The sequence below is a fragment of the Pagrus pagrus genome (assembly GCF_965226575.1).
Source record: "Pagrus pagrus genome assembly, chromosome: 13".
Taxonomy (NCBI): domain Eukaryota; kingdom Metazoa; phylum Chordata; class Actinopteri; order Spariformes; family Sparidae; genus Pagrus; species Pagrus pagrus.
This window is the reverse complement of record NC_140197.1, coordinates 30,431,231-30,458,095: the sequence shown is the minus strand read 5'-3', so window position 1 is coordinate 30,458,095 and position 26,865 is coordinate 30,431,231. Positions and strand designations below refer to the sequence as shown.

Below are 26,865 nucleotides of genomic sequence, written 5' to 3'. Positions count from 1 at the left end.
GAAACATGATGTTTCTAAGTCAAGTTCTGCACAAGTGAGGAGCGTCTTTGTGGAGGATTTCTAAATGGACTTATGGAGTCATGTCGTCATCCAGAAAAGTTTTGGTCCATCAGCATGGGGGCGAACTGCTCCTTTAATTACAGTACTTGAGTAAATACTTAGTTACTCTCCACCATCACACCCAATAAAAACAAACCACGCGTCTCTTTTTGTTCTTTTATTTCTCCAAAAGTATTTTGTTACGTTTCTGTACAACTCGTCTCTCGGCTCCTCCGAACATTTTGCATTGAACCTGAACATTTAAAACTCGTGTTAATCCAACATCCATCCTGCTCGCCACACAAACATCCTCATCCTCATCCTCATCATCATCCTCATCCTCCTCATCATCATCCTCATCCTCATCCTCCTCATCCTCATCACAGCTGTCAGTTCCTGAACCTGCGGCCACATACAGCAGGACCGTCGGGTGTTTGAGTCTTTCAGAGGGGGGAAGCTGTTAAAACTGCACCAGGAAACAAAATGGACCCACATGAAGAAAACAAGGAACACTAACAGAACGGCATTCTGGGAAATTTGCTTGTTTGCCCTCGAGTCTGGAGAAACATTTTACAAACAAAATTTTAAAAAATACAGTTTTACTGTGAATTTTATCACATTTACTGGCTGTAACTAAGATTTTTGTATTTTTTTGTTTAGAAAATGAAAATCATCGATTACATCAACTCATTTTTATCATTTTGCAGATTATTTTTTAGATTAATCGACTGATTACTCTGACGTGTCAGAAATGAAGGATTAGCTCGTCACAAGTCGGATTACGTCTTATATTTTCTTTACTTTAAAATCAAACGGAGATAAAAAACATCAATTTCTCACATTTTAGAAGCTGGAACTGAAATTATTTTAGGCTTTTTCATTTGAGAGATGGACTTCCAGTGTTTCATCATTCATCCCAATCCAGGTGTCATCAAATGTCTTTTTTCTGTCCCAAATTTTTTAAAATATTCTTTTTTCTGTGAAATAACAAAACCAGCAAGTTTTTACAAGTTACTGATCAAATCAGCTTTGAATGAACCGTCTGTTAATTAATTATGGCAGAAATTTGCTCCTCACATTCAAACGATGTCTGAAAATATAAAAATATCATCAAACAGAAAAACAAACTGTCACATTTCAGCAGCTGTAATCAGATGAACTGTTTCTGTCCATCGTCGACTGTTTCGGCTCTAAACTGAATATTTGTGTTAAAATGATTAAGAGAATTACACAAAGCATTTTTTTTCTTACTTTCAGGACATTTTATCAAATCATCAAGAATCATTAAAATAATCTGCAGATGAATCAGTAATTAAACTCCAGAGACGACAGCAAACGTGAAAATCTCCCAAAACATTCCTGTTTGAAAACACAGAACTCCTGATGTCAGTGAACTACTCACAGCACGATCATGTCTATCTGCTGCTGGGACCTGAAACATGTGAACACATGAACACGTGAACACGTGATGTTGGATCCACGTCCACTCGTCTCTGTGGACACAGGATCTTCGTCAGTGCAGCTTTAATTGGCAGAATTAACACAGGAATGGTTCAAAACTGAAGCTCCCTACAAAAAGACGCATTTAAAAAAAAAAAGAAAAAACAAAGTTGGCAAAATGAAATCTCACGGTTTGAACATCTTGAGTTTTTTTTTTTTGAGGATGGGGAAAAGTTCGTCCACCAGCAGGTTCCCACCAAACATCCATCCACAGATCGACAGCGAGCGTCTTTAGTGTCTGAGATTAAAGTCCAGCACGTCCTGTAGCGACGAGTCAGCGGAGGGAAATCAAACTGAGCGCAGCTTCCACTCTGATGTTTCTCTCTGGAGGAGCTCGTCTGCGTCCCTCCGGCTCTCATTCAGCATCTCGGCAACATTTGCACAAAGAAAAATACGGGAAAGAAACTAAAGATCTTTGTTAACCCACCAAACATTCTTTTACTATCAGTGCAAATGAGGTAGACGTGACAGACAGCATCAGATCACACGGACGTCGGCCTCCTGCAGCGGCGACGTCACGAGGGTCATGTGACAGGAAGTCAGAGCGATCAGCTGATTGGTTTGATCACCTGCTGCAGGAAGCCTCCCGAGGATTTTTCTACCCATTCGGACTGTGCAAAATAAAATGATGAGGCGTTAAATCGCAGAGTCGAGTTCACAAAGTGTTCAGCGTCAAACAAACAACGTCAGGACGAAGAGTCGTGTGAATAAACTGAGCTCAACATTCAAACTCATTAAAACTGAAACTAATTTTTTTACAAAAATGTCAATTATTTCGCCATTTATTGGATCATTTAAATGTCAGAGCTGCAACAATCAGTCGATTAAAGGATTTCAGATCGAGAAGAAAATTTAAAAGCAACTTTTTTGAAAATCGATTTATGATGTCAGTATTTTTTTCAAAGACAAAAATCAGTTTCAGCTTCTTAAAGGTGATGATCTGCTGCATGTCTCTGTCATTTTTAACTGTTGTTTGGACAAAAAAAGTTTAAAAAGGAGAATCTGAAATAAAAATGTCTTAAATTAAAACGACTGAACAAAAGAAATTCAGTATTTTCTCTCAGTTAATCGCGACACACGTTTCATATCTGACACGTTCTCACACGACTCTTCATTCCTCTGTGATTATCTGACATTGTCCACTCTGAGCCTCCGTATTTCACAGGTTACAGTGTGTTTTGGGGGGACGTCCTTTTTTGCGCAGCGACCGAAGACTTCGAAACATAAAACCAAAGAAAGTTTTTTAAAAAAAACAACATGGCACCAAAACGTAGTGAAAGAATCTGGAAACATCGCTCCGCTCGACCGTGGACGCTCCACGCTTTAATACTGGCTCAAAAATAAAAAATTAAAAAGTGGATCGCAGCCCCGCCCAGAACTGGAGACTCCTTCCCTGAGACCTCGACAGGAATGCTGGGAAAGGTAGTCCTTTTTGTCCTCCTTAAAAAACACTAATATTTTTGTCTTTTTATAGCTCTATCACAGTAACATTGCGCTTATTCACCCACCTAGTGGTCAAAAATTGGCAATTACATATTAAAAAGTAGCATACAACATAAATATTACAGCTGCAGTAGAGGTAATAATAATGATAGCATCTATTCGTCTGAATCTAGTACAAATCGGTTCGAAGTCACGTGACAAAATAATCATTATTATTACTCTAACACAGTCTCAAGTTAGTGCTTTTATGTACACTGGTAAGTACAATGCAAGTCAAAAGTGTTGGACAGTGAACAATCTTCAGGATACCTGCCACATGTACAGGTAACTTACATTTATATGCATTTATATAAATAGGTAGTGTGCATGTTGATCCATACAAATGCCGCCTGTACACAAAGTCCATGCACCGACATGTTCGTCTGTAATGTAACATCGTATCTACAGATGCAGAGCAGACTGTGGGGGAGGGGGGGGGGGGGGGCAGGTGGAGGTGAGCCACACACACACACACACACACACACACACACACACACACACACACACACACACGCACACACACACACACACACACACACACAATCCTGTTAAAGGAGCACGTCGACAGTTTGAGACGTTTTCTTCTCGTCGAGTCAGATTCTGAGTTCAGAACAGAAACTGGAAGAAAGACGAGAAAATCTAATAAAACGATCTGTTTGTGGATGTTGGAAAGATTGTGGACTAACTATGAGTCTATATATCGCTCCACAGATTTGTATTTAGTGAGTCTGATCTTCAGCATATTTAAAATAACCTGTGAACTCGCAGGTTAACAACGTGAAAAAGACGTAAAAAGGATTTTAACTGGATGTTATTAAACACCCATAATCATATAATTCTCTATGAGCGACTTTCTGTCGTCAGGCTACTGAAGACTTTCTACTAAAAGGCTTCAAAAAATAATCAGAATAAAAAGGTCGGGATCACCGTTCAGTAATGATGGAAATGAATGAGCAGCGGAAATGAAATGAATGAGCAACACGATTGTCGACATCACAACATTAATCTCCTCTCACTGTGACTGTGTTTATTTCTCATCATGGAGCTGAAACATCTCTTCTGTACTTTCTTTCTTCCAGCTCGTAAATGTGACCGTTAAGATAAATGAACTGGATCGTGTTCTGTTCTGAACACCCACAGATCAATCCCATGATTCATCTCGTCGTCTGACTCGAGCTGAGACGGAGGAACGATCTCAAATTGTTGGACTGCCCCTTTAAGAAGATTTAAAGGGCAGTGGTCGAGTCGTCTTGAGATGGCAGTGTTTGTTCAGTTGTCATATACAGAATCTTATCACTACAAATAAAAGAAATGTGTCGTCAAGAAATCCCCCCCGCCGCCCGCCGAACGTATGAAACACTGACAGATCCAAAAAAAAAAAAAACTGGGTTTACAATTTACCGTTATTTACATAGTTACAGTGGTTTTTAAAGCACCGCTAGCCAAGTGGAAGCTCCACACCTGTCGCTCACCTCGACACAAACTGAAAATCTAAACCCGCTCGTTCGGCTCGACTTTAAACCTGAATCTCAAACTGGTCCAACAGGCGACTCAATACTGTGCAACGGATCAGCGTGTCGCAAAATCAACAAATGGACTCGAGTGCGTTTTCTGTTTCGGATCTTAAACGGTTCGACTCGTTCATTTTGCGACACGCGGCTCATTTTCACGCGTGGACGTGTCGTGACGTTGGTTTTCGTTTCGTCACCGTTTCTGTGCAACTCTGTAACGTGTGGAAGAGCTCGACAGTGACGCGAATACTCGTTCAGAACAGTGACTGTAAAAGGCTTTTCCTCTCTTTCTTCAGGAAAGGAGATCTTAAAATTTACACTTTTTAAACTGGGGTTTGGTTTGTTTGACTTTAGCTCTATGAAGCCTTTTAAAACATGCTAAAAACAGAACTCTCTCTCTAACGGGCCTGGTTCTACTTCTGTTCTCGATATCTGAAACACGTCGTAGCCCTGTTTGTTTGTTTGTTTGTTTGTTTGTTTACAGAAGCAGAGGGTCATGGAGGAGGAGCCTCTCAGGAGTAGGACAGGTGAGAGCCGTTGGAGATGTGGGAGGTGACCGATGTGCTCCGGCTCAGCCCGCCGTCGCTCCCCCCGCCGCCCGGCCCCCCGGACGCCGTCCTCCTCAGCGGCTGGGGGCTGTTCCTGAGGGCCATCAGAGTGGGGCCCCTGACGCTCAGGCCCCCGCCTCCGTAGCCTCCCTGCGACGATGAAGAGGAAGAGGCGGAGGAGGGAGGGGAGGAGGAGGAGAGGGAGATGGGGGGAGGAGGTGGCGGTGGAGGCAGGAGAGCCAGGGACTGGGAGGAGGCGTGGGTGGAGAGGTGGTGGTGATGGTGGTGGTGGTGGTGGCCCTGGGAGTGATGGGGGTAGTGGACCCCGCCTCCCACCCACTCCCGGGCACGCTCACGCTCCCTGATGTCGCGCTCGTCGCGGTACAGCTGCGGCGTGCTCTGGTGGTGTTGGTAGTGCTGCGGGAGGTAGTGCTGCTGGTGATGGTGGGAGGAGGAGGACGAGGAGGAGGAGGAGGAGTGAACCCTGCCGCTCTTGTGCAGCTCGCTGTCCCTGCCGAGGCCGTGGGAGGCGGAGGTGATGGACTCGGCGCGGCTGAAGCCTCCTCCGCCGTGGTTCTGACTGCGCCAGGACGGAGTCGCCACCGAGTTCTGGACGCTGTGGCTCCAGTGGCTGCCCGAGCGCGGGACTGGCCGCGACGGCCAGCCGCTGGAGCCCGAGGACGGGCTGGGGGTCGGGTAGCCCTGGTTGAAGGCCTCGGCCGGGATGCCGGTCAGCGCCATGTTGCTGAAGCCGAGACGCATGCTCTCAGAGTCGAAGGCCTCGATCTCGTGAGCCTGACGCTCGAGGAGAGTCCGGATCCGCTCCGAACGTTCGTTCTGCAGGGAGAGCATCTCCTCCTCGATCTGCAACAGACAGACGGAGAGTCAGCGATCGATTCAACACCACAACAAAACGTTTCCTCTACAGCTGCAAACATCTGTCCTCAACTGATGCTTTCTGTTCATGATCAATGATCTGCTGATTGGTTCTCTGGTTTAGAGTCTCAGATTTGGATCCGAGGTGTTTCTTTGTCATACGAGAGTTAACTGAAGATCTTTGGGGTTCATTTTACTGTTGGTGGGATAAATCAAACTATTTTAAAGACATCAGAAGCTATGAGCAGATTTCACTGATGAAATCATCTGTTAGCTCACAACAATCCACCAGAAGAAGCCTGCGAAATGGGGACTGGACTGGACGATGAAAATAATAATAATAAAAAAAATTAATAATCTACTTGACCCAGAAGAAGCGTACTCCACTTTTTCCTGAGACATCTCATAGGTCGTGTTAAGGCGAGTGTTCGTACCCTCTGCTCCAGCAGCGCCCGGCGGATGGACACCCTCTGCTCCAGGTCCTTCACCTCTCGCTCGTGCTGGGTGTCGGTGTGGATCTTGATCTTGCTCTGGTAGGCGTTCAGCAGCTCCAGCTCCTGCTGCAGCTGCATCCTCAGCACCTGGTACTCGGCCTCCTGGGTCTCATCGAGCCGCAGCTGTGGGGACAAACGGGGACGAGCGTCAGCAGCCGACAGCAGGAAACACTGTTTTATTTAAAGATGTGATGTGAAGCGACGTTTTGATTTTTAGTGGAAATTTGTTTTTTCTTCTCTCCTTCAAGACAGAACAGGAATATTTAAGAGTTTCACTGAGGAACTCGGTCATCACCAACTTATCTGACTGTCTTATGTGTGATTAAATAAAATAAATGAAACACTAAAACTACGTCTGCTTCAAGGAACGGTTCATCCACAAATTCATCTTAAAGCTTTATTCATGTTCTCAATCACTAGTTTTATTCCAGAAGTCGACATTTTCTACTGATTGTTCTGCTGCAGATGTTTGTTTGTCGAGGCGGTTCTTGTTCCTGTGAGTTTTGTAGTTTTTATGTCCGGTCTCTTTATGATGCACTGATCAGGAGTTCAGCTCATGTGGTTGTGTTCTGTACAATGACAGTAAAGGCTCTTTTTATTCTGTCTGACCGTCTGTCGAAACCTAAAAGATATTCAGATTACAATCAGATTAGAGTATCGACTCTTGTTTCTACATTTCTGTTTTGCTGGGAGAAATAAACGAACTGAAGTTTGTATTAATCGTCTGTAGAAACCTTCTGTGGGTCTGACTGCTCATCATTCATTTATGTTTCCTACACAGATTAAAAGTTCATCCTTTTGCCTTTATTCTCTGACTGGGGGATGCATCTTCATCCTGATAGTTGTGCTGATGATGGTGCAGGTGTTGCAGGTGTGTTGAGGTGCAGGTGTTGCAGGTGTGTTGAGGTGCAGGTGTTGCAGATGTGTTGAGGTGCAGGTGTTGCAGGTGTGTTGAGGTGCAGGTGTTGCAGGTGTTGCAGGTGTGTTGAGGTGCAGGTGTTGCAGGTGCGCGGAGGTTTCCTTGCCTTACTCACAGCCTGTGTGGACAGCATGTCGTTGATGGAGTGGTCGTACTGCTCGGCCAGGATGGCCAGCTTACGTGTTTGTTCCTCTTTGAGGCGTTTGAGGACGGCCTTGTGGTCAGATTTGGGAGTGCTCTCCAGCAGGTGGTTCCTCAGGGCCTTGTACTGGCGGGTCTGGATCTTACAGGTCTCCTGGAACTGACGCTTGATCTGCAGCTCTTTGGACTGAAAACAGGTTTTAACAGTTTAATATTTTGTGTTCGATTGAATCTTTTCCAGGACGTTTGGTTGTTTTCAGGATCTGTGAGACGTTCGTTACCTTGAGGCTCTTGGGCTGCTGCCGGACCTCAATGGTGTGTTTCTGTCGCAGTTCCTGCTCTCGGCGCTTGTTGTACTCCATCTGATTGGTCAGCTCCGTCTGATGCTGCGTTCGGATCAGCTCGGCTCGAGTTCTCTGCACCGAGCTCAGCTGCCTGAACTCGAGCTCCTGGGTGGACTCGTGGTGCCGCAGCAGCATGGCACACTCCAGATCCTTCTGGGTCTGCTTCTTGTTCAGGTCCTGGAGGAGAGACGAGACCGAGGTCAGAGGGAACCAGGAGGGAGAGGAAGAAAATACAGACCGCTGCACAGAGATGGGTTCAACCTTCTCTAACAAAGGAGATTATTTCTGACTGATAGCAGTGAATTAAACTCCAGGCCTGAATTTATGGTCCATTAAACAAAATGTATTTGTGTCATAATCAAATATGTTTTGTTATTTCATTGGAGCTGCGATGATTAGTCGAAAAGAAAGAAAGTTCTGATCATCAATTAATCGCTTCAGTCATTATTTAAACAAAAATGTCCGACAGTCGCTGCTCCGGCTTCTTTAATGTGAGGATTCTGCTGACAGTAAGTGAAGAGTCTTTGGGTTTTGCGCGCCTGGTTGAAGACGTCACTTTGAGCTCTGGAAGATCGTGACAAGCGATTTCCTTCGCCTCGCGTCTCCTTTAACTCGGCCAAAAAGCTGCACTTGAGCACAAAGACGACAGAAGAAGTTTGTATGTTTTGTGCCTCCAGAAAGAAAAATCGTACCGACGTACAAACTGTTGTTATGATTGAGCAACATTTTGACGCCACTCTCACTATTATAACGGCTCCAACTCGAGAACATGTCTGCTAAAAAGTTGTAAATGTCACCGGTGAAGATCTTTCCCTTTTCTGCACCGATCTCCTGACCTGAACAGCCAATCAGAGAGATTTCTTCTTTCTGCTGAATCAGCCAAAAAGCCTTCGACAAGGGCTGTCGTGTGTTAATGGTGCGAGACAGACCACTCAGCCTACAGCCACTGACCATCACTGACTGCTCCGACAACAGTCAGCCTGGTGTGTAGAGGCCTGAAGGCCAATGGGATCACTGGAAGGCACCATGACTCTCACTCACATCACTGTCTATGTCCAACAACCATATGTCTAGGTGGGATTTAAACTGTGTACATGAGGCTGTTGTACCTCTCTGAGCAGGTCCTGCTCCAGGTTGTGTCGAGCCAGCAGCATCTTCCTCTTGTACTGACGACACTGCAGCTCGTAGTACTGCCGCTGCCTCCGCAGCAGACTGGCCTCCTCCTCCGCCTGCATCTGCTGCAGACACTCCTTCTGACGGATCAACCACTCCTGCTTCTCCCGCTTTGGAGTCGACTGGTTCTCGTTCAGCTCCTGAAGAACAAAACGGAAAAAAGAGTGGATCCTGTCAGACCTGCTGTGAACAACTGCTGACAGAGAGAGATGTTGATGTTCACAACATCAGGGTGTCACGGTTCTGAAAACAGACGAAACCGTGGACATTTGAACAATGAAGGGAACGAGGAGCCACAAACATCCAGTGGACGAGTAGCATGAGCTGCTCGTGCTCTGGTTTGGTGATATCCTCAGTATCTGGTGTCTGAGGTGTGAATGTGTTGGCTGTTACCTCCTTCAGCTGGTCTTTGCGCTGGCGGTACTGGCGTTTCTGTGAGTCCAGTAAACTGGTGAGTTCTTTCTTCTGCTGGCCCAGTATGTGCTGCTGGAACTTCTTCTCTTCTGTCAGAGCCGCTTTCGTCTGCAGGACGACACAAACCACATTAATACTGATCCAGCACAGATTCCTGTTGCTGATGAACCAGACGAGCAGCAGACTGTCTCACCTCTTTCTCCAGGATGGCCTGGTGCTTCTTCACCAGTTTGTCAGCCTCAGTGGAGAAACTGTTCCTCTGGTTCTCCAGCTCTTTGTCCAACTTCAGCTGGTGCTCGTCCATCTCCGCCTTCAGCTTGTTCTCCAGCCCCATCAGCTGCTTCTGGTGCTGCCGCCTCATTCGTTTGTACCCAGACATCTGCTCCCGCAGCGCCGAGCCCTGCTCGTGTTCCTGGATCTGACGGGTCACCTGGAGGACGGGGTAACAAACAGATCAACACTGATGTCTGAATGAGGAAGATGATTACAGACGACCAGCAGAGGGCTCTGAAAGCTGACATGTAAACTGTGGTGTGATCGATCAGTCATCTCCAGCTGAACTGTTTAATTTTAAGAGCGTCATGTCGCCCAAATCACTACTAATGCACACAATGACCCAACTGAGATAAAACATAATGAAATAAAATCAGACGCTGACTTCCAGGACGTTTCTTCATGGAGCTGAGCTCAAGAATGTAAAAACAAAAACCTCGTCAGCAGCAACAGCCCACAGAAAAGATGTCTCAGTTATTCAGGATGAACATCAAATCCAGCACTCAGTAGTTTTGTGGAACATAAAGTTTTCTTACAAAAAGTTAATTAGACCTTTAGACCTTAAAGGTCACAGCTGTGTGCTTCATAACTGGATTAGCAGCAAGAATAACATTAATAAAATACAAGAAAAAAAGCCTATTAAATATTATATACCTCCAAATCACAGATTATGAGAATCTTGATTCATTTCACCAAAGAACCAAACTAATAATTTGTTAAATCAAAAGACTGAAAGTCAAATGTTTGGATTCTTTCTGAGCCGACAGAACCGACAGAGTCCTGAAGAGTGAACTTACCAGTGAGGCGGTTCGGATGGTGGCGAAGTGGTCACGGTTACGATAGTAAGCTCGACGGCGTCCAGCTGACGGAGCCTGTGGTTGGTCCATCTCTGGCTGGTAAGGGTCATCATAGATGTTATCCTGACCCTGAGGAGGACGAGGAGGAGGAGGAGGAGGAGGAGGAGGAGGAGATACTTTTATATCACACACAAAACTACAAATATATCATCATATGTATTTTTCCTGAAACTGGACGGTGCAACTTTAGTTTGGTTTCAGATCTACATCCTCAAATCTGCAAACTATACGTTCGCTGGTATCACAAGACAAACATCTGTAAATATCGGGGCTCATGAAGCAGGAGAACCGGAGCTGAACTTTCTGAGACACAGCCGGTGGATGTATTTACCGTGGGTCGGTGGATGATGGAGCTGTTGGAGGTGACGGTGTGCTCGCCCTCCTGCATCATGGCCATCTCACTGCTGCTGTCGTCGGAGGCGTCGGCCAGACTGTTGACGGAGCTGCTCTGTGAACTGGCTGAGATGGACATACTGGGAACAGACTGGGAGCTCTCCATGCTGTTGACGGTGCCGGTCCGCAGCAGGTACTGCTCCACCTCCTGACACAAACACAAAGATCCAATAAAGATGTTATTTCTGGGACACACCTTCAAGTTTTCATCTTTGTCTGCTTGTATAATTTGTCTTTTCTTGTGTTTCAGACAGACTGAAACAGGCCGACTGTGCAACAACACGTGTTTCTACAGCAGTCGCACAAAAAGAGAAGAAGTAGCAGGAACAAACATGTGAAGTGCAGATGGAGAATAAAATGGAGACGCTGCATTTTAACATTTTTGTTCCTTTTGCTCTCGAGTATTATTTCAGGACAAATAACGTGTGTAATGTGCAAAATAACAGTCAGAGACTTTCTGCAGTGTATTCTGCTATTTTTAGCATTTTCAGTCATTAAACTATTCAGACATAATCTTTCTGTCATTATTCTCTCTTCCTGCACTTCCTCAGTCTCCTCACCTCTGTGCCTTCATTTCATGATCCTACTTCCTTTCTTTGTCCTCTTTCCTCCTCGTTCTCTACACATTTTCCCTCCTCCTCCTCCTCCTCCTCCTCCTCCACAATCATTCACTCCCCTTCTTCCCTTCATCCACTTCCCCAGGACTCAAGACTAAAAGCATCCCGTCATCACGAGAACATTAGAAAATGTGCTTGGGACAAAACCCGGGACATCTCCCAGAGGAAAGGCTTTCTGTATGGATGGAGTATTTATAACGATCACTGAATTGAACGTTGACTACAAAGGAGCGTGTCTTTACATATTGTTGGTATAGTAACCATCACTAGCAGGATACTCAGCCTGAGGACCACAAAAAATATGACCTGTTGAAATCTGAAAAGTGCTGAAAACTCTATTGATGGAGGATGCATCCTATTTTTCCTGATATCACTACATGGTGTAATAATTAAGTCTGGATCTGTGACTGTCTGCTCACACACAACCTTCATCTCCCCCTCCTTCCTCACCTCCTCATCCTCCCCTCCTTCAGACACGGGGCCGTTCTGTTGGGTCTCCTGGAAGAGGATCTTCTTCATCTTGCGGTACTGCAGGTTGTCCAGCTCCCGGACTGCATCCTTGGTTCGTGCGATCAGGTCCATGATGACCGTCAGCGGACGCTCGCGGCACAAGAAGCGATGCTGCAGGACGGAGAGGACAGGTGAGCTTGACGACACTGCAGAGGAGGTGTGTATATGTGTGTGTGTGTGTGTGTGTGTGTGTGTGCTGGGTTCATCCGTGTGAGGTCTCACATTGAGCAGCACGTCCGAGGTAGGCCGGTCCTGGGGAATCTTCTGTAGGCAAGAGTCAACGAAGTTGCGGAAGGAATCAGACCTGCAGAGAAACATGAGATTATATTTTTAAGAGATCTGCTGAAGCTGAGAGGATCGTCTGCGTCCTCTGAAGATACAAACTTCTACTTAGTTCTTAAAAGTCCTTTATCCCGAGATTAAGAATTCATATTAACATTATTAAGATATCCGTCACATCTTAAACATCTCACCACATTTCATAGACTGTCATAATTTATTCATGTTGTCTCTGCTCTCAGCCTCGAGAAGTTCAAGAAGAGAATTTACAAAAACAAATCTAAATATTTAAAACTTCTGATTTAAAGAAAAGAGTTTCTAACGGCTCTCGTGCAGCTTTTTAGGGGACAATTCAAGCACTCTCAAGTAACGTAAACCAAAAAATCCCAGACACTCAAAGGTTTTATCATTACATATAAGTAGTTATGAATAAATATTTAATTCTTACAGAGGAAGGGATCGACAGAGGGAACACGCCACGAGACAACAAACAACTATAACGACGGGATCATTTCATTTTAAATGTGAGACGATGTTTAGTTTACACGAGTGATTTGTCAATGAAACATCAGATCGTGATGAAAACAAGGAGTATATTTGAGTTCAGTGGTTAAAATTAAGCACTTTTTCAGACTTCTCAGACTCTGCACGAAGCTTTCTGAGGGAATTATGTCTCCATGTGGAGATAAAAGCAGATGATGGCTTCTGTAAAGATCAAACTGAGAGCAGATCAAACAGAAATGTTCTCACCAGTGATTGGACTGAAGGATGGGGCTTTCATTCTGAGCGATGTGATATAAGGCACTCATAGCATTCATATTGAACAGTGGGGGCTTCCTCTCCGCTGTGGGAACAACACAAAGTCAAGAACTTTTTCGTTTGTTATAAATTCACGTCTGGATTTATCGTTGCACAGACGGCAGGTTTTACCGAGCTCGATGGAGGTGATGCCCAGCGACCAGACGTCCACCTTGCCGTCGTACTGTCCCTCATCCATGGCGAGGATCACCTCTGGAGCCATCCTGACAGAGACAACAGCAGGACGTCAATAATACATGAAGAGTTAAGAGCCTCAGAGTGCCGTGGCATCGATCTGCACTTTCACTGACCCTGCTCTGAAGAAAAACACATGCTTTAAAGATCATTTACTAGAAATATACGTCAGAATTTAGAAACAAGACTACGGCAGACAGCTGCAGTACTCTCAGACACAACACTTGAGTCATAGCAGGAACTTTATAATTCTCCTCTCACTCTTTTTAAAGACGGCATGATTTACAGCACAACACGAGGTCGACTGACCGGTTAAGATGAAATCTCTTAGAGGAGGAATGACGACCTAAACACCTTAAAACAACCTCGATCGACACATTTCAACAAACAATCCGGCTCGATGATTAAACGTAGTCGCTGTAGAAGAAGACAAAAACGCTCACCAGTAGGGAGTCCCCACGAAGGAGTTGGCCGGAGCGACGATCGAAGCAGAACCAAAGTCCCCCAGTTTGACCTGACCGGGCTCCGTCAGCAGGATGTTTCCTGCCTTCACGTCCCTGCAGAAGATCGGACCAGCACCAACAGACATTTAACGTTTATGTACTGATGCTTTTAGCTCTGGGAGACGAGCTCAGTTAAACCACAGTCAGTTTGTCTGGAGTCTATACTAACGTTTCCAAGCTGTATTACTTCTAACAAGAATCCACAGACACGTGGCTTCAACAGACTGTGGTGCTGGTTGGACACAAACAGGACACAGAACCACTGGCTGTGTTTACATGGACCCTAACAGCATTCAGAATAAAAACACCTCCGTCAGAAGAGAATCATCTGATCTGGCCTGAATCTCTTCAATAGGAAAATATTATATAAAACATGTGAACACTTAATCTGAGTTTGTTATATATCTATTTTTTTTTTTCCGGAGCACGTTCGCTTCACATGGGAGAAAAATTCAGGAGGGACAGAAACATGGCAGCAGCCAATCAGAGCTGGTCTGTGACAGATACGACATTTTTAACTGGAGATCTTCACAGATTTAAAGATTGTTGAACGCCTCGATGGTTGAAAAGCTCAAAACAACGAGCTGCTGAAACAAGCGTTTGAAAAGACGGACAAAGCTGCAATCCACCGAACCAGAACACAAAGGTGTTCCCAGGACGCCGTGTGGGTCTTTTATCATTCGTTTTAACCAGCGGAGCTAAAGAACGAATGAATTTTCTCGATAAAGTTGAAAAAAAACTTGTTATAACTAGTCAACTGTTATATTTCTGGCAGTTTGGACGCTTCACAGCAGGAAGAACCACTTTGTGCATGTTTATTCTGACGGCATGTTCACGCACATCTCATCAGCTCATCTTGTTCAGTGTCCAAACAGTTGAGTTGTGTAACCGACTCCCTTTGTGTCACAACAGCTGCGGTAACATTCAAGATATCTCTTGAATCTGACTAATGATAACAAGTCGTGTCCAGCACAGTAAGTTATAAACAGGTCGTATTAAGACTTTCAGGAGCCAAAACCTATTTGTAAAAACATCGTCGGGACAGCTTGATTATGTTCAACATGTAAACACACTTAACCGTCTGAGAAACACTACAGTCCATATATTTAGTCTTATTTTTGTTGTAAAGACAAGCGTCATTATTAATCATATCTACATTTATTTTAGCTTTGTTTTTTTATTGATGTTTGACTGATTGCTGCTAAACTTGTTTATTTGTGTGTTTTTATTTGTGGAAACAGGTTCGCAGGGTGAGATTACGTTTTTTAAAATGTTCTAGTTTCTGTAAAATGTTTTATAAAGAAAATAACTTTTCTGGAACGGAGCATTTACAAGGATGTGTTGCAGTAAACTGGTAATAGCAATAATAAAATAATCTCACACAAAGATCACCGTGTAAGGAACTGAAGATTTTACCTGTGAATCATATTGTGTGAGTGAAGATATGCTAATCCCTGCAGTGCACCATGGGTAATAGCAGCTATTTCTATTTCCTGGAGCGGCTTTTTGTGAACTGGGAGGAAAAGAGAAGAAGAATAAGAGTCAGAAACAACAAGAGACTGATGAAATAATCACGTCTTAATAACTGAACAGGTGTTGAACGAACCTTCGAGGAGGTCCGAGGCCGAGCCGAGGCAGTACTCCATCACCAGCTGAGGGACCAAACATTCAACAGGATCATCAACAGACACGTGTTGTTCTGTACCATCACGTTCACAGATCATACAGGACTTTTTAGATTGTTTTTATCTAAACAGAGCGGACGGTACGTACCCATGCTGTGTGCTCTTTCAGGTAACATCCTCGATACTCGATAGTGTTCGGGTGGCGAAGTTTCTGCAGGAACTTCACCTCTTTGATGATGTCCTGCCATTTCTGCACAGCAACACAACACTCAGTCAATCCTGACCGCTGGACTTCTCAGCACATTGATATTACAGAGAGATATTTTAGTGAACTACCAGAGCCTTGATGTCCTGTATTTTTTTTAAACATCTTTCTTCATCAACATTAAGAAAGAAATAATGTGTTCAGAAGATGGAGGATGAGATCACATGAAGAATAATCAGGAAGTTTAGTTTCTTGAACTCAAATGTGTCCAAAGTTCAGATTAAATACTTTGAGAATGAGAAAGGAAAAGTTCGGGTGTGGGAAACGAGTCGTCTCTTTGTGGTTTGTTACCTCGTTCGTCTGCTTGCCGCTGTAGGACATTTTCTTAATGGCCACCACCTCATTGTTGCGCACATCTCGGGCCTGTTGACGACACAAACACAATTATCAGAACGTTAAACACTAAAGAAAACAAGTTACTCAGACGAAGCTGGTTATTTTATTTGTGACATCAGTCTGGAGGTGAAGGCAGCGTCAGTATTCACCTGGTGACTTAATCCGTGCAAACGTTTCTCTCTACTCAAACATTATTTTAAAAGAATCCGTTTCATATTTTTCTACTGCTGACGCGATGCAACGCGCTGCCTCCTGTTTGTGTGTCTGACGGCTGGTGATCTTTCAGGAGTGCAAACCGAGTTATCTGGACTTCTAAGAGTCTTTGTGTGAGATTTGTTCCGTCTGATGGATAAATCGAACAGAAACATACAATTATTTTGAAGGAGAGAGGATGAACCTGGACATTTAATGATCTCGCTTCGGCCAGCTGTTCTGTTAGAAGTAGGGACAGACTGGTAATCTGCATCGTGTCCAACTGCTGATAAAGTAAATTGATTTAAAGTCACCACTCTGGTCTCACTCTGTCTCCCCACGGCCTATCAACACTGAATAACCTGAATCTGGAGAGTAACAGAAGTTATTAAATGTAAAGCAGTGGATAGATAAAGTAGCAGGAAATGGAAACGTCTAAATTATCCTTAAACATAAAACTCACGTTCATCCCTCACTGGATCTCTAAAGTTTGAGACAGAGATTTTCATTTTTGATGCAAATATGTAACATCAGTTATCTGACTGATTTCTAATAACTGGTATCTGTGTCGGCCCTGAAAAAACCACATCGGTCGATCTGTAGTCAGAAATTTTAGAGATTATAATCCAGGAGAAGACGCTCTGGGTAATTTATCATTATTAAAATCCCAGTGAAGTTTGAAGTTACAGTGCACCGATTTTAATTCGATGTGATCTGTAGCCGGTTTGATGAACACGTTTACTCCATAAAATCAGCATCAGTCCCAAAAATCGAGTATCAGCTGAGCTCTACGTCTAAAACACAGATTAGGAACATCTACACATGAAATCAGCCTCTCCAGGGAACATTTAGGTTCCTCTAATCCCTGATTACAGAAACAAGGTTTAATGTTCACATTAGGTTTAAGAAATCAGCTTAGAGGAGAAAGCCGACTGTAACCCGGTTACTTAACTACATTTATACGACTGAGAACACCAACAAAAGCACCATCATCATCATCATCATCATCATCGGTGTTCATCTGTCACGGCACAAGAATCAATTCAATTTCATTTTAATTTCAGGATCAGAGCAATAAAAACATTAAATATGAGGCTTTACTTATTTATCTGCTGCTCTGTTGTCCATTCATTCAATCATAGTGTGTTTACATTCAGCTATAACGCAACAACATCTTACATTTTTAATTTTGCATCACTGCTTCTGTGAATAAACTACTTTTAATAAAATCCTGAATTATTTTTCCACCACTCGGTGGAGCCAAAACCTCAGTCGGACACGTCGGTGAGCCGAGGACAAAGACGTACAAACGATCTGCTCGTCAGCTGAACTTCATTATTCATTTTTTTAGATAAAATGCTCATATTTCCTCAAATCTATTGCCAGAGCTTTAATCCTCCAGAGGGCTTAATCCTCAAATCCCAAGTGAGGATGCTGCTGCTGCTGTCAGACAGCAGACGACGGCACGTTTCACTGTGACGACAACATGAAGTCAGACCCGACCCAGACTGTAAACAACTCAACGCTGCATCATTCATTACTGTTTGTACTGAGAATGACTCCTGAATACAAACATTAAAACACAGAGTCGTCAGGCAGAATGAGCCAGCGGAGCCGTGAGCTTATTTAAAAACACGTCAACATTAAATAAGGCTCTGCAGCCCCCGCTGATGTGATGAGCGGTCATCTGAGGACACCGAGCGAACACAGGCTGAGCTCAGAGGAAGTTCAGCATCAAGCGGCGGCACTCCTGTTAAATTGATGCAAATTGATGCACATCGTCTATTTTTGTAGCACATCTCTAATGGCCTTTTAAGGATCCTCTGAAACTCAGACGTTCGGTGTGGCGGTGAGAACACTGTGGAGGTGTGAGTCTACCACACAGCCTCAAGACTGAAGGTAAACTGACACACACACACAGTGTTCCCACTGTTTTCATAATTAGACGGGGACATATTCAGATTCACAGCTTCTTTATTAATGATAAGATGCAGATGAGACAGTTTCTGTCTGTTAGAAAACCCACACAGACCGACACTGCTCCGGCCTCCAGGGCTCAGGGAGCGTTTCTCTGGAAAAATCTGATAAAGATCTGAACCATCTGATTTACTTCAACACAATCTCGGCAGCACAGAGCAGCAGGAACGGCACACGGAGGATCTTGTTGCTCAAGATTTACACAGAAAGCAGAAAACTACGAAGAAACAAGGAGAAGATAATCTTATTCTGATGGTACGGTTTCTCTGGCTCCAAAAACAGCGTCAAACATCTGATTGGTTGTGCTCACTGATGGTGGATTACACCAGGTGGTGAACGATCGACCAATTACAGCACGATTATGAATATCAACCTGAACTTCTTCTACATACATCCCTGATGTAAGCTGCATAAAAACAGCCACAAAACAACAACAAGCTCAGATGAGACCGGCACAGATTCAAGATCAACTCCTCAACTCTACAATGATCCTGAAACACATCCCTGATTAAAAGCAACGTAAAAAAACAACCCAAAAAAAAAAAAAACACAAAATTGAGTCCCCAGAAGCCCCGAGATCCCAAACTGATCTGGGAACATGTTATTTACACCCTCGGTGTGCAGTCGAGCTCGTGCACCCACTTCAGACGGGGTGCACGCTAATGCTTTTATCTTAGCAGCTACAGTGAAGATTTCAGCTTTAAAAAATGATGGAAATAAATTATCTTCAGATCAGTTCGGGCTCTTTGGGCTTCAGGAGACTTGGATTGACTGAATTTACATTTGCGGGTGAACTGTTCCTTTAATCACCCGGTGTTGTGGTATTCATGACTAAGTGGAAACTCTCTGAAATCCCTGGTTCATGGATGACGACACTGGAACGAACTGGTGTGTTTAAAGAGAGAAGAACAGAGAAGTTCGTCACTATTGATGTCCGCCATTTTCTGATTCCTCAGCTTCATGTTGAAAACGCAACAAACACCAAATCATCCCCGAGACTTTCCACCAGCACGGGGAGGAGATCCTGATGATGCACTGACATCAGCCAAACATCAGTACAGGACAAACAGCTAACAGCCCATCAGCAGCTACGATGACATTCACCGCTGGCAGCGTCAGATGTTTCTCTGAGTCGTCACGTCAACTTCTCACATTCATGATTTACTGGCTCGTGACGTCTCTGCTTTAAAGCAGTTACTTTTCAAAATAAGAGATTCATTTCATGCGTCAGAAACTTATATTTGGGATCGTTTCATTGATTTGTACGATTGAATTGTTGCGTTTTAAAGTGAAACAAAAAGGGGAAATAAAAAACAACTAAACCCCCAAAAAACATCAGTATTCACATCAGCTATGAGACCAGAACATCAGCCCGGTGGACCCCTCATTCTCACCCACTTCACACTGTGATTGGCAGCTGTGTGGAGGTGAGAAAGTGAGCAGAGTGCAGAGTTCAAAACCATGAATATCTTCTAGGAGAGAAGATAAAAACGAGCTGTTAACACATATTTAAAGGAGATCCTCCACCTTCAAGTGTAGCTGTTCAGAACAGGTATTAACACAACTTTGTCCCCCCACGAGATCAGACAGCTCGTCCTTTTCTATCATCACTCGGCCCAAACATGAAAAACGAGTCCAATAATCAAGTTCCTTCTTGTTCAGATTACCACGGCGTGGAGAAGCCGTGCTGACCGTGAAGACACGTGACCGACCACACTTCTGACTGATGGACTTGATGTTGTACTCACAAAGTAAACAGCTCCAAAGCTGCCGTGGCCGATCTCACGGAGGTCAGCGAAGAGCTTCTCCGGATCATCTTTGCAGAACAGATCAGCCACCTCCGGGTCCTTGAGATTGCCCGCCCGTGCACTCGAGGGCATGGCCAGGGCCTGGAGGACAGGTGAGGAGAGGAGGACAGGTGAGGAGAGGAGGACAGGTGAGGAGAGGACAAAGGTCATAACAAGGTAACACCCTGGTTTCTTTCCTCAGTGACAGTAAACTGAAGATCTTTGAGTTGTGGACAAAACGAGACATTTTATTAACTATAACAAATTAATCAATCGAGAGATGAATCAACAATAACAACAACAGTCTGATCTGTAAGATTTAATCACCGGAGCTGAAACAAACAATCACCAAGTCGACAGACAAGAAATCAGTTGGCAACAATTCTGATTTAATCTGTTGTTCACACTTAAATATTAAACATTTACAGGTTTTAGATTCTGAAATGACGATTCACGTCATAATTAATTGAATCTCTTTGACTTTTGATCTGTCGGCACGTTCGTCAGGGCAGAACGATCATCAGCGCTGATACTCAACACTTTTACGGTTATCTGTGTTTTTTGTGTCAGATAAAAGTTTTATCTTTTTTATTGCAGTCCTTCGACTCCTCTGTGGTCTCAGTGCCCACGACACTACCTGATGTCAGGAGTAACAGCTGATCAGCACTCAACTATCTGATCAAATAAATGAAGTGAGTGAAAGTTTTAAGAAGCAGAAAATAGAAATACTGAAGTGAAGTCGTTCGTTACATCACTGGTTGTTCTCGACTTTGACACACAGATTTTTCCTGTTACTGTAAATCAGTTCCAGTTATCAGTTATCCGTCTCCTGGATCATCACAGTCGGGTTCAGCGCTGAATAAAACAAACCCGTACGTTTCCTCACAGCTGACTGGTTTCAGTTCAGAACATTTTGGGCACCACTGTAGCAGAATTATGTAAAATCAATGTGAAAAGCATCAAAACTAATTAAAGGACTTTTCCTGGATCACATGGTTGTCGTTCGTCTGCAGCGAACATATTCTACAAGATTCATCGTGAAGCTTTGAGGTCGAAGTTTATTATCTGCTTTAAGTTCACAGATATTCTCATAATATTTGTATTTACATTTTTTGTATCTAAAAATCCTTGAGGGCCCTAAAACCCCTGAACAAATACACGCAGCCACAAACCCTGAGGACAACAGTGACGCCGCCGACTTAAACAATCCTTTAAAAGGATTATGAATCATTTATATTTGATGTAGACGTGTTCATCAGGCTGGGTGTGACGGCAGGTTGCAGCCCTGTGTTTTGAACGTTGCTGGAGGAACTTCCCTCTGGTTTATATTTGGATCATGGAGCGTGTGCCCATTCTGTTTTTGAAGGATGTGAAGCGTCTGTTTTCCACTTCAGTTGGGCAGAAAACCGTCTAATTAATGTGTTAAACATGCTGGAAAATGCATTCTTGTACTCTTGTAAAGTGACCCATTTGCAAAACTCCCTCATGTGCACCGAAAATCAGAGACTTCGTCAGCCGGCCTGATGTTCACAATCTATGGAGCATGTCTCAGATATTGTGCAATATTTCAGGAATGTCATGACTGGCTGCGTTTGGCGTAAATGTTTGGAGTTATCACGGCTCTGATGGAAAACAGCCTCTATCTTCCACAGCTGATCTATCTGGGACAGTAACCGCCCGACAGGTTGTGACATGAAGACGTTCAACAGAAAAACAACAACTGTGAAAGTCCTGAAAAACTGGAGCGAGCAAGTTGAACAGAACGGAGACGTGAACAAGAGTGACATGAACAGCAGAGACTGAGTACTGATGTGGCGGAGACAAAATGGCAGCTGGTTTTATACAAAGTGCACAACATGATTTCAATTATTAACTGAAATACGTTAATGTTGCGAAGGTTTCCAGAACAAGAACACGTAGCTACAGTCAGGATTTACAATCAGTTAAGAGTCTAACGGCGACAGTAAGTGTCACACTTTGTGCCAGAAAATGCAAATTAAAATCAGAAACTTGAGCAGATACTTGAAGATGAAACGTGCATCAGGGCTGCGTGACGTCGGAAAAACCGACTCTGCCTTTTGGTTTTCTGCCAAATACATGAACAAACAGGGATTTCCCCTCCAGATAACCTGAATAGATTTACTTGGAAATAATCAATCTGGACTGACTGGGTGATTTTGTAAGAACCAGATTAGATCAAGAACGATCAGTGATTGTTTGCCTTCATATCAATCAAACAACAAACTCCCATGTAGTCAAGAAAACTTAAAGGGTCAGCCCGTCCTGTAATCCCAAAGCGTCAGTATTTGACAAGTCGGGAATGAGACAAGAAAATCAACCTTATTTACAAACAGGTCCTTTAAATCACAGTTAATCACGTAATATCTGACAGAATCATCTTGGAGATTTGCATCGAGAACTTAAAGTTGCAGTAATTACTCAATTAGTTGTCAAGTATTATTTTAATTACCAACTATTTTGATGATTGATTTAAGAACGTGAGCACATTGTGGACATTTTACCAATAATCAACTATCAAAGCTGCAGCAGCTTAATTATCGTTGATCAGTCGATACATTTCTTTTTTCATTTTCTTGTTTCAAGTCATGTGAGGGAAGACGTCCTCCTTCGTAAAAGAAAATCAATAATAAAACAGCCCATCAGAGGCTCACAAAGAATTTAAAATATGAAGAGAAAGATGCATCTATACATACGTGTAATTTAATTACACGCTCGACACTTGTGCTGCCTCGTGCGTCTGAACTCAGAGCGCAGCAGAGAGCCAAACTGACAAGATCTTCACCGTCCAACTCAACCCAAAGGTCTGTATAAAGACGTGAGGGTGAGCCTCAGTCATCTGACTGATTCAGCCCTCTGAATGTATTCTCAGCCTGCACACGGAGCCTAGGTTATTGACGAGAGCAACATCATTTTATAATGGGGTTAATGTAGCTGCTCATCCTTGAGTGTCAGCTGGAGCCCTGAGGAGAGCCGGCAACATAACCGGGCCTCTGTGAGTCGGTGAATGCATGAACACACGGCCTCGGGGTCCCTGTTTAATGCAGGACTGCCGGGCGTGTTCCCTTTAAAGCACTGCTGTGTAAACGTGCTAGTAAATCTGTGCTAGACGAGGAGACAGATTATTACCACCCTCCCACCCCCAACCCAACGTTTCTTCAGAACGCAGTGAACCAATTTCCAATCATATATAATGTGGCACTCAGTGGCCTGATGGTGTTCAGTCCAAGCCGAGGACTCAGACGCCTGCAGCAACCGTCTACAGTCAGGAGGAAAACAGGCAAGCCGGAAACTGTGAGAGGGAAAGACATTTTTCTACAGGAGGAACAACAAGTTCTCTTTAATTAGAAGGAGAGAAATGGGGCGTCCTGATTGCCTGAAGCCTAAACTGTAACTGTGATGTTACTGGTTCTGATCCGTCAGGAGTCTTCATCATGACATTCCTCTCCGGTTTTCTATCATCTGCACTACAACATTTTCACAATAAAAAGTAAAGTAAATGTTGCCTTCGAATAGGGTCGTGATATTAAAGGATTAGTTCATCCAGAAATGTAAATTCAGTCATTATGTAATCGGGTCAGGTGAAGTCTCGTAGTCCACAGAACATTTCTGGAGCTTCACAGTTAAACAGAGTCGCAGCGTTCTGCTGAACACCTGCAGCAGCTGGAGATGATTTAAACATCAGATGTCTCCATGCAGCTCGTCTGCTGTGATCACAGTCTGCAGGAGCCCCGAGATCAGAAACTATCTATATAGCTGCTAAGCTAAAAGTGTTAGCATTCACCCCGTCTGGAGTGGGTGCAGGAGCTCAACCGCACATCGAGGGTGTAAATTATGTCTTTTTAAATCAGTTTGGGATCTCGGGGCATCTGGAGACTGGAGGTTTACAGCAAACGAGCATTATGGAGCCATTTTATGGTTTAACTGGCTGTTTCTTCTACGTTTTAAAAGTCCCCGGCTACTTCAGTCGTTTAGGAGAATGCTGCAATGCTGTTGTCAGGGTGAGGGTGAGCATGGGGGTGAGGAGATAATGACTCATTTACATTTGTGGGTGAACTAGTCCTTTAATGACCCAGTGTTGTGGTATTCATGACTAAATGGAAATTCTCTGAAAACCAAAGCTCGTGGACGATGACATAGGAGCAGACTGGTGTTTAAAAAGAAAAAAAGTACAGAGAGGTTCGTCACTGTTGATGTCAACCATTTTCTGATTCCTCAGCTTCACGTTGAAAAGCAAAAAACACCAAATCATTCCCCATTTTTAAACAAGAAGCCATCCTGCGGCTCCATTTCAGCTATTTTCCAGTGAACAAGGTTGTTCTCACAAGTTCAGACACACAACTCTGGGGACGCAAGTTTCCTCAACATCCTATATGGAAAAAACAAACTCACACAAGTTCAATGAAGTTGCATTTGAAGGCAGCAGACGACACTAAAGACAGAGGAGGGAAAAGGGAAACGAAGCCTCAGACGTGACGTGAAATTTGGTGTGTCAGTGGAGCCGAATGACCGAGATCACATGGCTGAACTGAACTGAAAACAGTTTTGCATAACAGAAGCTCTTTGTTGTGAACGTGTGAAACAGTCACACAAAGCGGGTATATAAGTGTTTATTAGCACCAATAAGCAGCACCACTTAAAAACTAAACTGATGTGATTTCACAGCAAAGAAGTCTGATCACAGGCTGGGAGGCATCAGCACGGTTCACCGGGCGTGGTCCAACCTTTTGGGAAAAGTTCGTACTTTGACATTAAATCTGAAATATCCACAAACTGCACCACTATGACAATAAATACATTTTGACTCTAACTGTAATACTGAGGCTTGTAAGCTTCGCATGTCTGTGGGAGCATACAAAGGAAAACTGAATGCTTTTATGTGATTTGACACCAAATCTCCTGAAGGCAGACATCGTCCTGATATCAAACCGAATCTCTCCACAGTTATTTCGGATGAAAAGGAGACACTCAACATGTGAAGCTTTGACTTTTAAGTTTACATAAGCGTTGCATCAACCTCTGCCCTAAAAGTGAAACCTCAGATCTATTAAGTGAGTCTTGTTTGGGCATTGCAGCAGCATCAATAAACTGTAAACCACCCCGATGAACTCCTCATCAAAAGAAATGAGTGTGATGCAGCTGGTGGTAAATGTTGTGGACGGCCTGTAGCATCCTGTCAGCAGCTCAACTCATCACAGCCTCAGTTTTTCTTTGTTGTGGTCAAAGTTGCTCATTAAAATCGAGGATTCACTCCACCTGGATGAAACCAGCTGCATCAGATGCAACTGTACAGTTTATTTCTTAATCAGCCATTTTATTCACGTGCTAACATTAGCAAATGCCGATAAATGTTTATGAAGGGCGAAGCTAACACTTCATGACAGCAGGAGCTAATGTTACTTTATTTTTTCAGCAGGGCTGATCTACAGACCCCCAGCTGGAAAAGGCACAACATCCACAGGACACTGTTAGATAACGTCTGCCTACTTTTTTGTTCCCGACTCACTGAATTCTTTATCTCGGTTGTTCGGCATAAAGAAAAATAGCGATAAATTCTGCTAACTGAATAAAAGCCGATAAAACGACCCACCAGAGTCTGCTAAGCTAACTGTTAGCTGCAGCAATTTCACACAATGTTTCATTTCACTGAAGGCATCTGAAAACAAATCAAAGACCACAGGGCGTCCCCGGACCCAAGTTTGAAAACCCCTGGAGCGGCTAACTCGATGAGCTAGCACCGCAGCTAGCTAAATGTAGCATCACTTACCGCGGCTTATTGTGGTTCCGCTCTGGAACGAAAAACAACTGTTAGCAGCCAAGCTAGCGAGCCTCTATCCTCATAGCCCGAGTCTCCTCTCAGCAGATAATCAGCACGACGTTTGGCCCATTTCCACCGAAGTCCCTCCTGGTTTCAGGGCAGCAGTGAAATAAATTACGCTTTCAGAAAATACACTGCTAATAAAGCTGGCTCGAGCAGAAACTTCCAGCTCGCCAGTTGTCTCTCCTGCGTTACTGGGTTACTAGCCTTAGCTAATTGGCTAGCTTAGCTTTGATAGCTTGCAAGCTAACGGTAACATTAGCTATTCTACGGGGTGTGGCTGATGTGTCTCCGCGGCGCCCCACTTCCGAGCATGTTGTCCCGTCGCACCGGACCTTATTCAAATATACTCCTAGAATCCGTCCTAAACCCTGCGCCCCATCCCGAGGCTGGACTTGCTTCTTACACCGTTTTTGTTCTTGCTAAATACAAGATGGCACAGACTGGTGGGGCGGGACTCAGGCGCTGACCGGAAACCGATGGGTTCTATTTCCGGTGAGGTTTCCGCTTCACAAATAAAAGGGTATAAATAAATCGACCTAGATAATATTAATAATCTGGTACAAAGGCTCGAAGGCTTCATTTAACGATTATTTTTACAGGGACTTCATATATGTTGGCCACATTTAATAACGCTGAGGCGCAGCACGCAATAGAAACTCTGTATTATGAAAATGTTCAGTGTTGTTGATGAAAATGTTGATTTAGAAACGAGAGAAGGACATGACAGGACAACCCGTCAGCAGCCAGGTGTCCCTGTATGACAGGACAACCCGTCAGCAGCCAGGTGTCCCTGTTATACATTTATAGGAAACTTTCTCACAAGCTTTAACTGAGGCTCCTTAAGTGTGTTTTTTCTGTTTTCTTACAAAATCCGTATTGTATCCTATTTTTATTTTCTTTGTTCACAGTGAAGTTTGGCAGTGTGAGATACAACTGAAGAAAAAAACATGTAACCTGGATAATGTAACCCTGAACTGA

General features: G+C 43.8%; 1 protein-coding gene across 2 annotated transcripts; it reads right to left on the bottom strand.

Moving 5' to 3' along the window:
• Positions 1 to 202: 202 nt before the first annotated feature.
• On the bottom strand, positions 203 to 26,336 carry taok2a (TAO kinase 2a). 2 transcript variants are annotated; one of them, XM_084371850.1, is made up of 20 exons: positions 25,834 to 26,336; positions 20,010 to 20,150; positions 16,048 to 16,119; positions 15,640 to 15,741; positions 15,473 to 15,518; positions 15,283 to 15,379; positions 13,807 to 13,920; positions 13,301 to 13,392; positions 13,121 to 13,214; positions 12,314 to 12,395; positions 12,032 to 12,202; positions 10,903 to 11,112; positions 10,512 to 10,640; positions 9,635 to 9,871; positions 9,421 to 9,549; positions 8,964 to 9,167; positions 7,792 to 8,031; positions 7,476 to 7,697; positions 6,391 to 6,573; positions 203 to 5,944 (listed from the first exon to the last, which is right to left on the bottom strand). In XM_084371850.1, exons 2-20 carry the CDS (start codon positions 20,139 to 20,141, stop codon positions 5,045 to 5,047), a joined length of 3,456 nt encoding a protein of 1,151 aa, XP_084227976.1. In that variant the 5' UTR covers positions 20,142 to 20,150; positions 25,834 to 26,336; the 3' UTR covers positions 203 to 5,044. The 2 variants fall into 2 exon arrangements, with proteins under 2 accessions (XP_084227976.1, XP_084227977.1); XM_084371851.1 differs by having other exon boundaries at positions 7,485 to 7,697.
• Between the last annotated feature and the right edge of the window lie 529 nt (positions 26,337 to 26,865).

Excerpts from the sequence above, each read along its gene's own strand:
- taok2a (XM_084371850.1), bottom strand. The coding sequence starts at position 20,141 with ATGCCCTCGAGTGCACGGGCGGGCAATCTCAAGGACCCGGAGGTGGCT. Across the intron at positions 12,396-13,120 it reads ATCCTTCAGTCCAATCACTG|GTCTGATTCCTTCCGCAACT; the intron begins GTGAGAACATTT and ends GTTTCTCTGCAG. Across the intron at positions 6,574-7,475 it reads CCACACAGGCTGTGAGTAAG|CTGCGGCTCGATGAGACCCA; the intron begins GCAAGGAAACCT and ends TTGTCCCCACAG.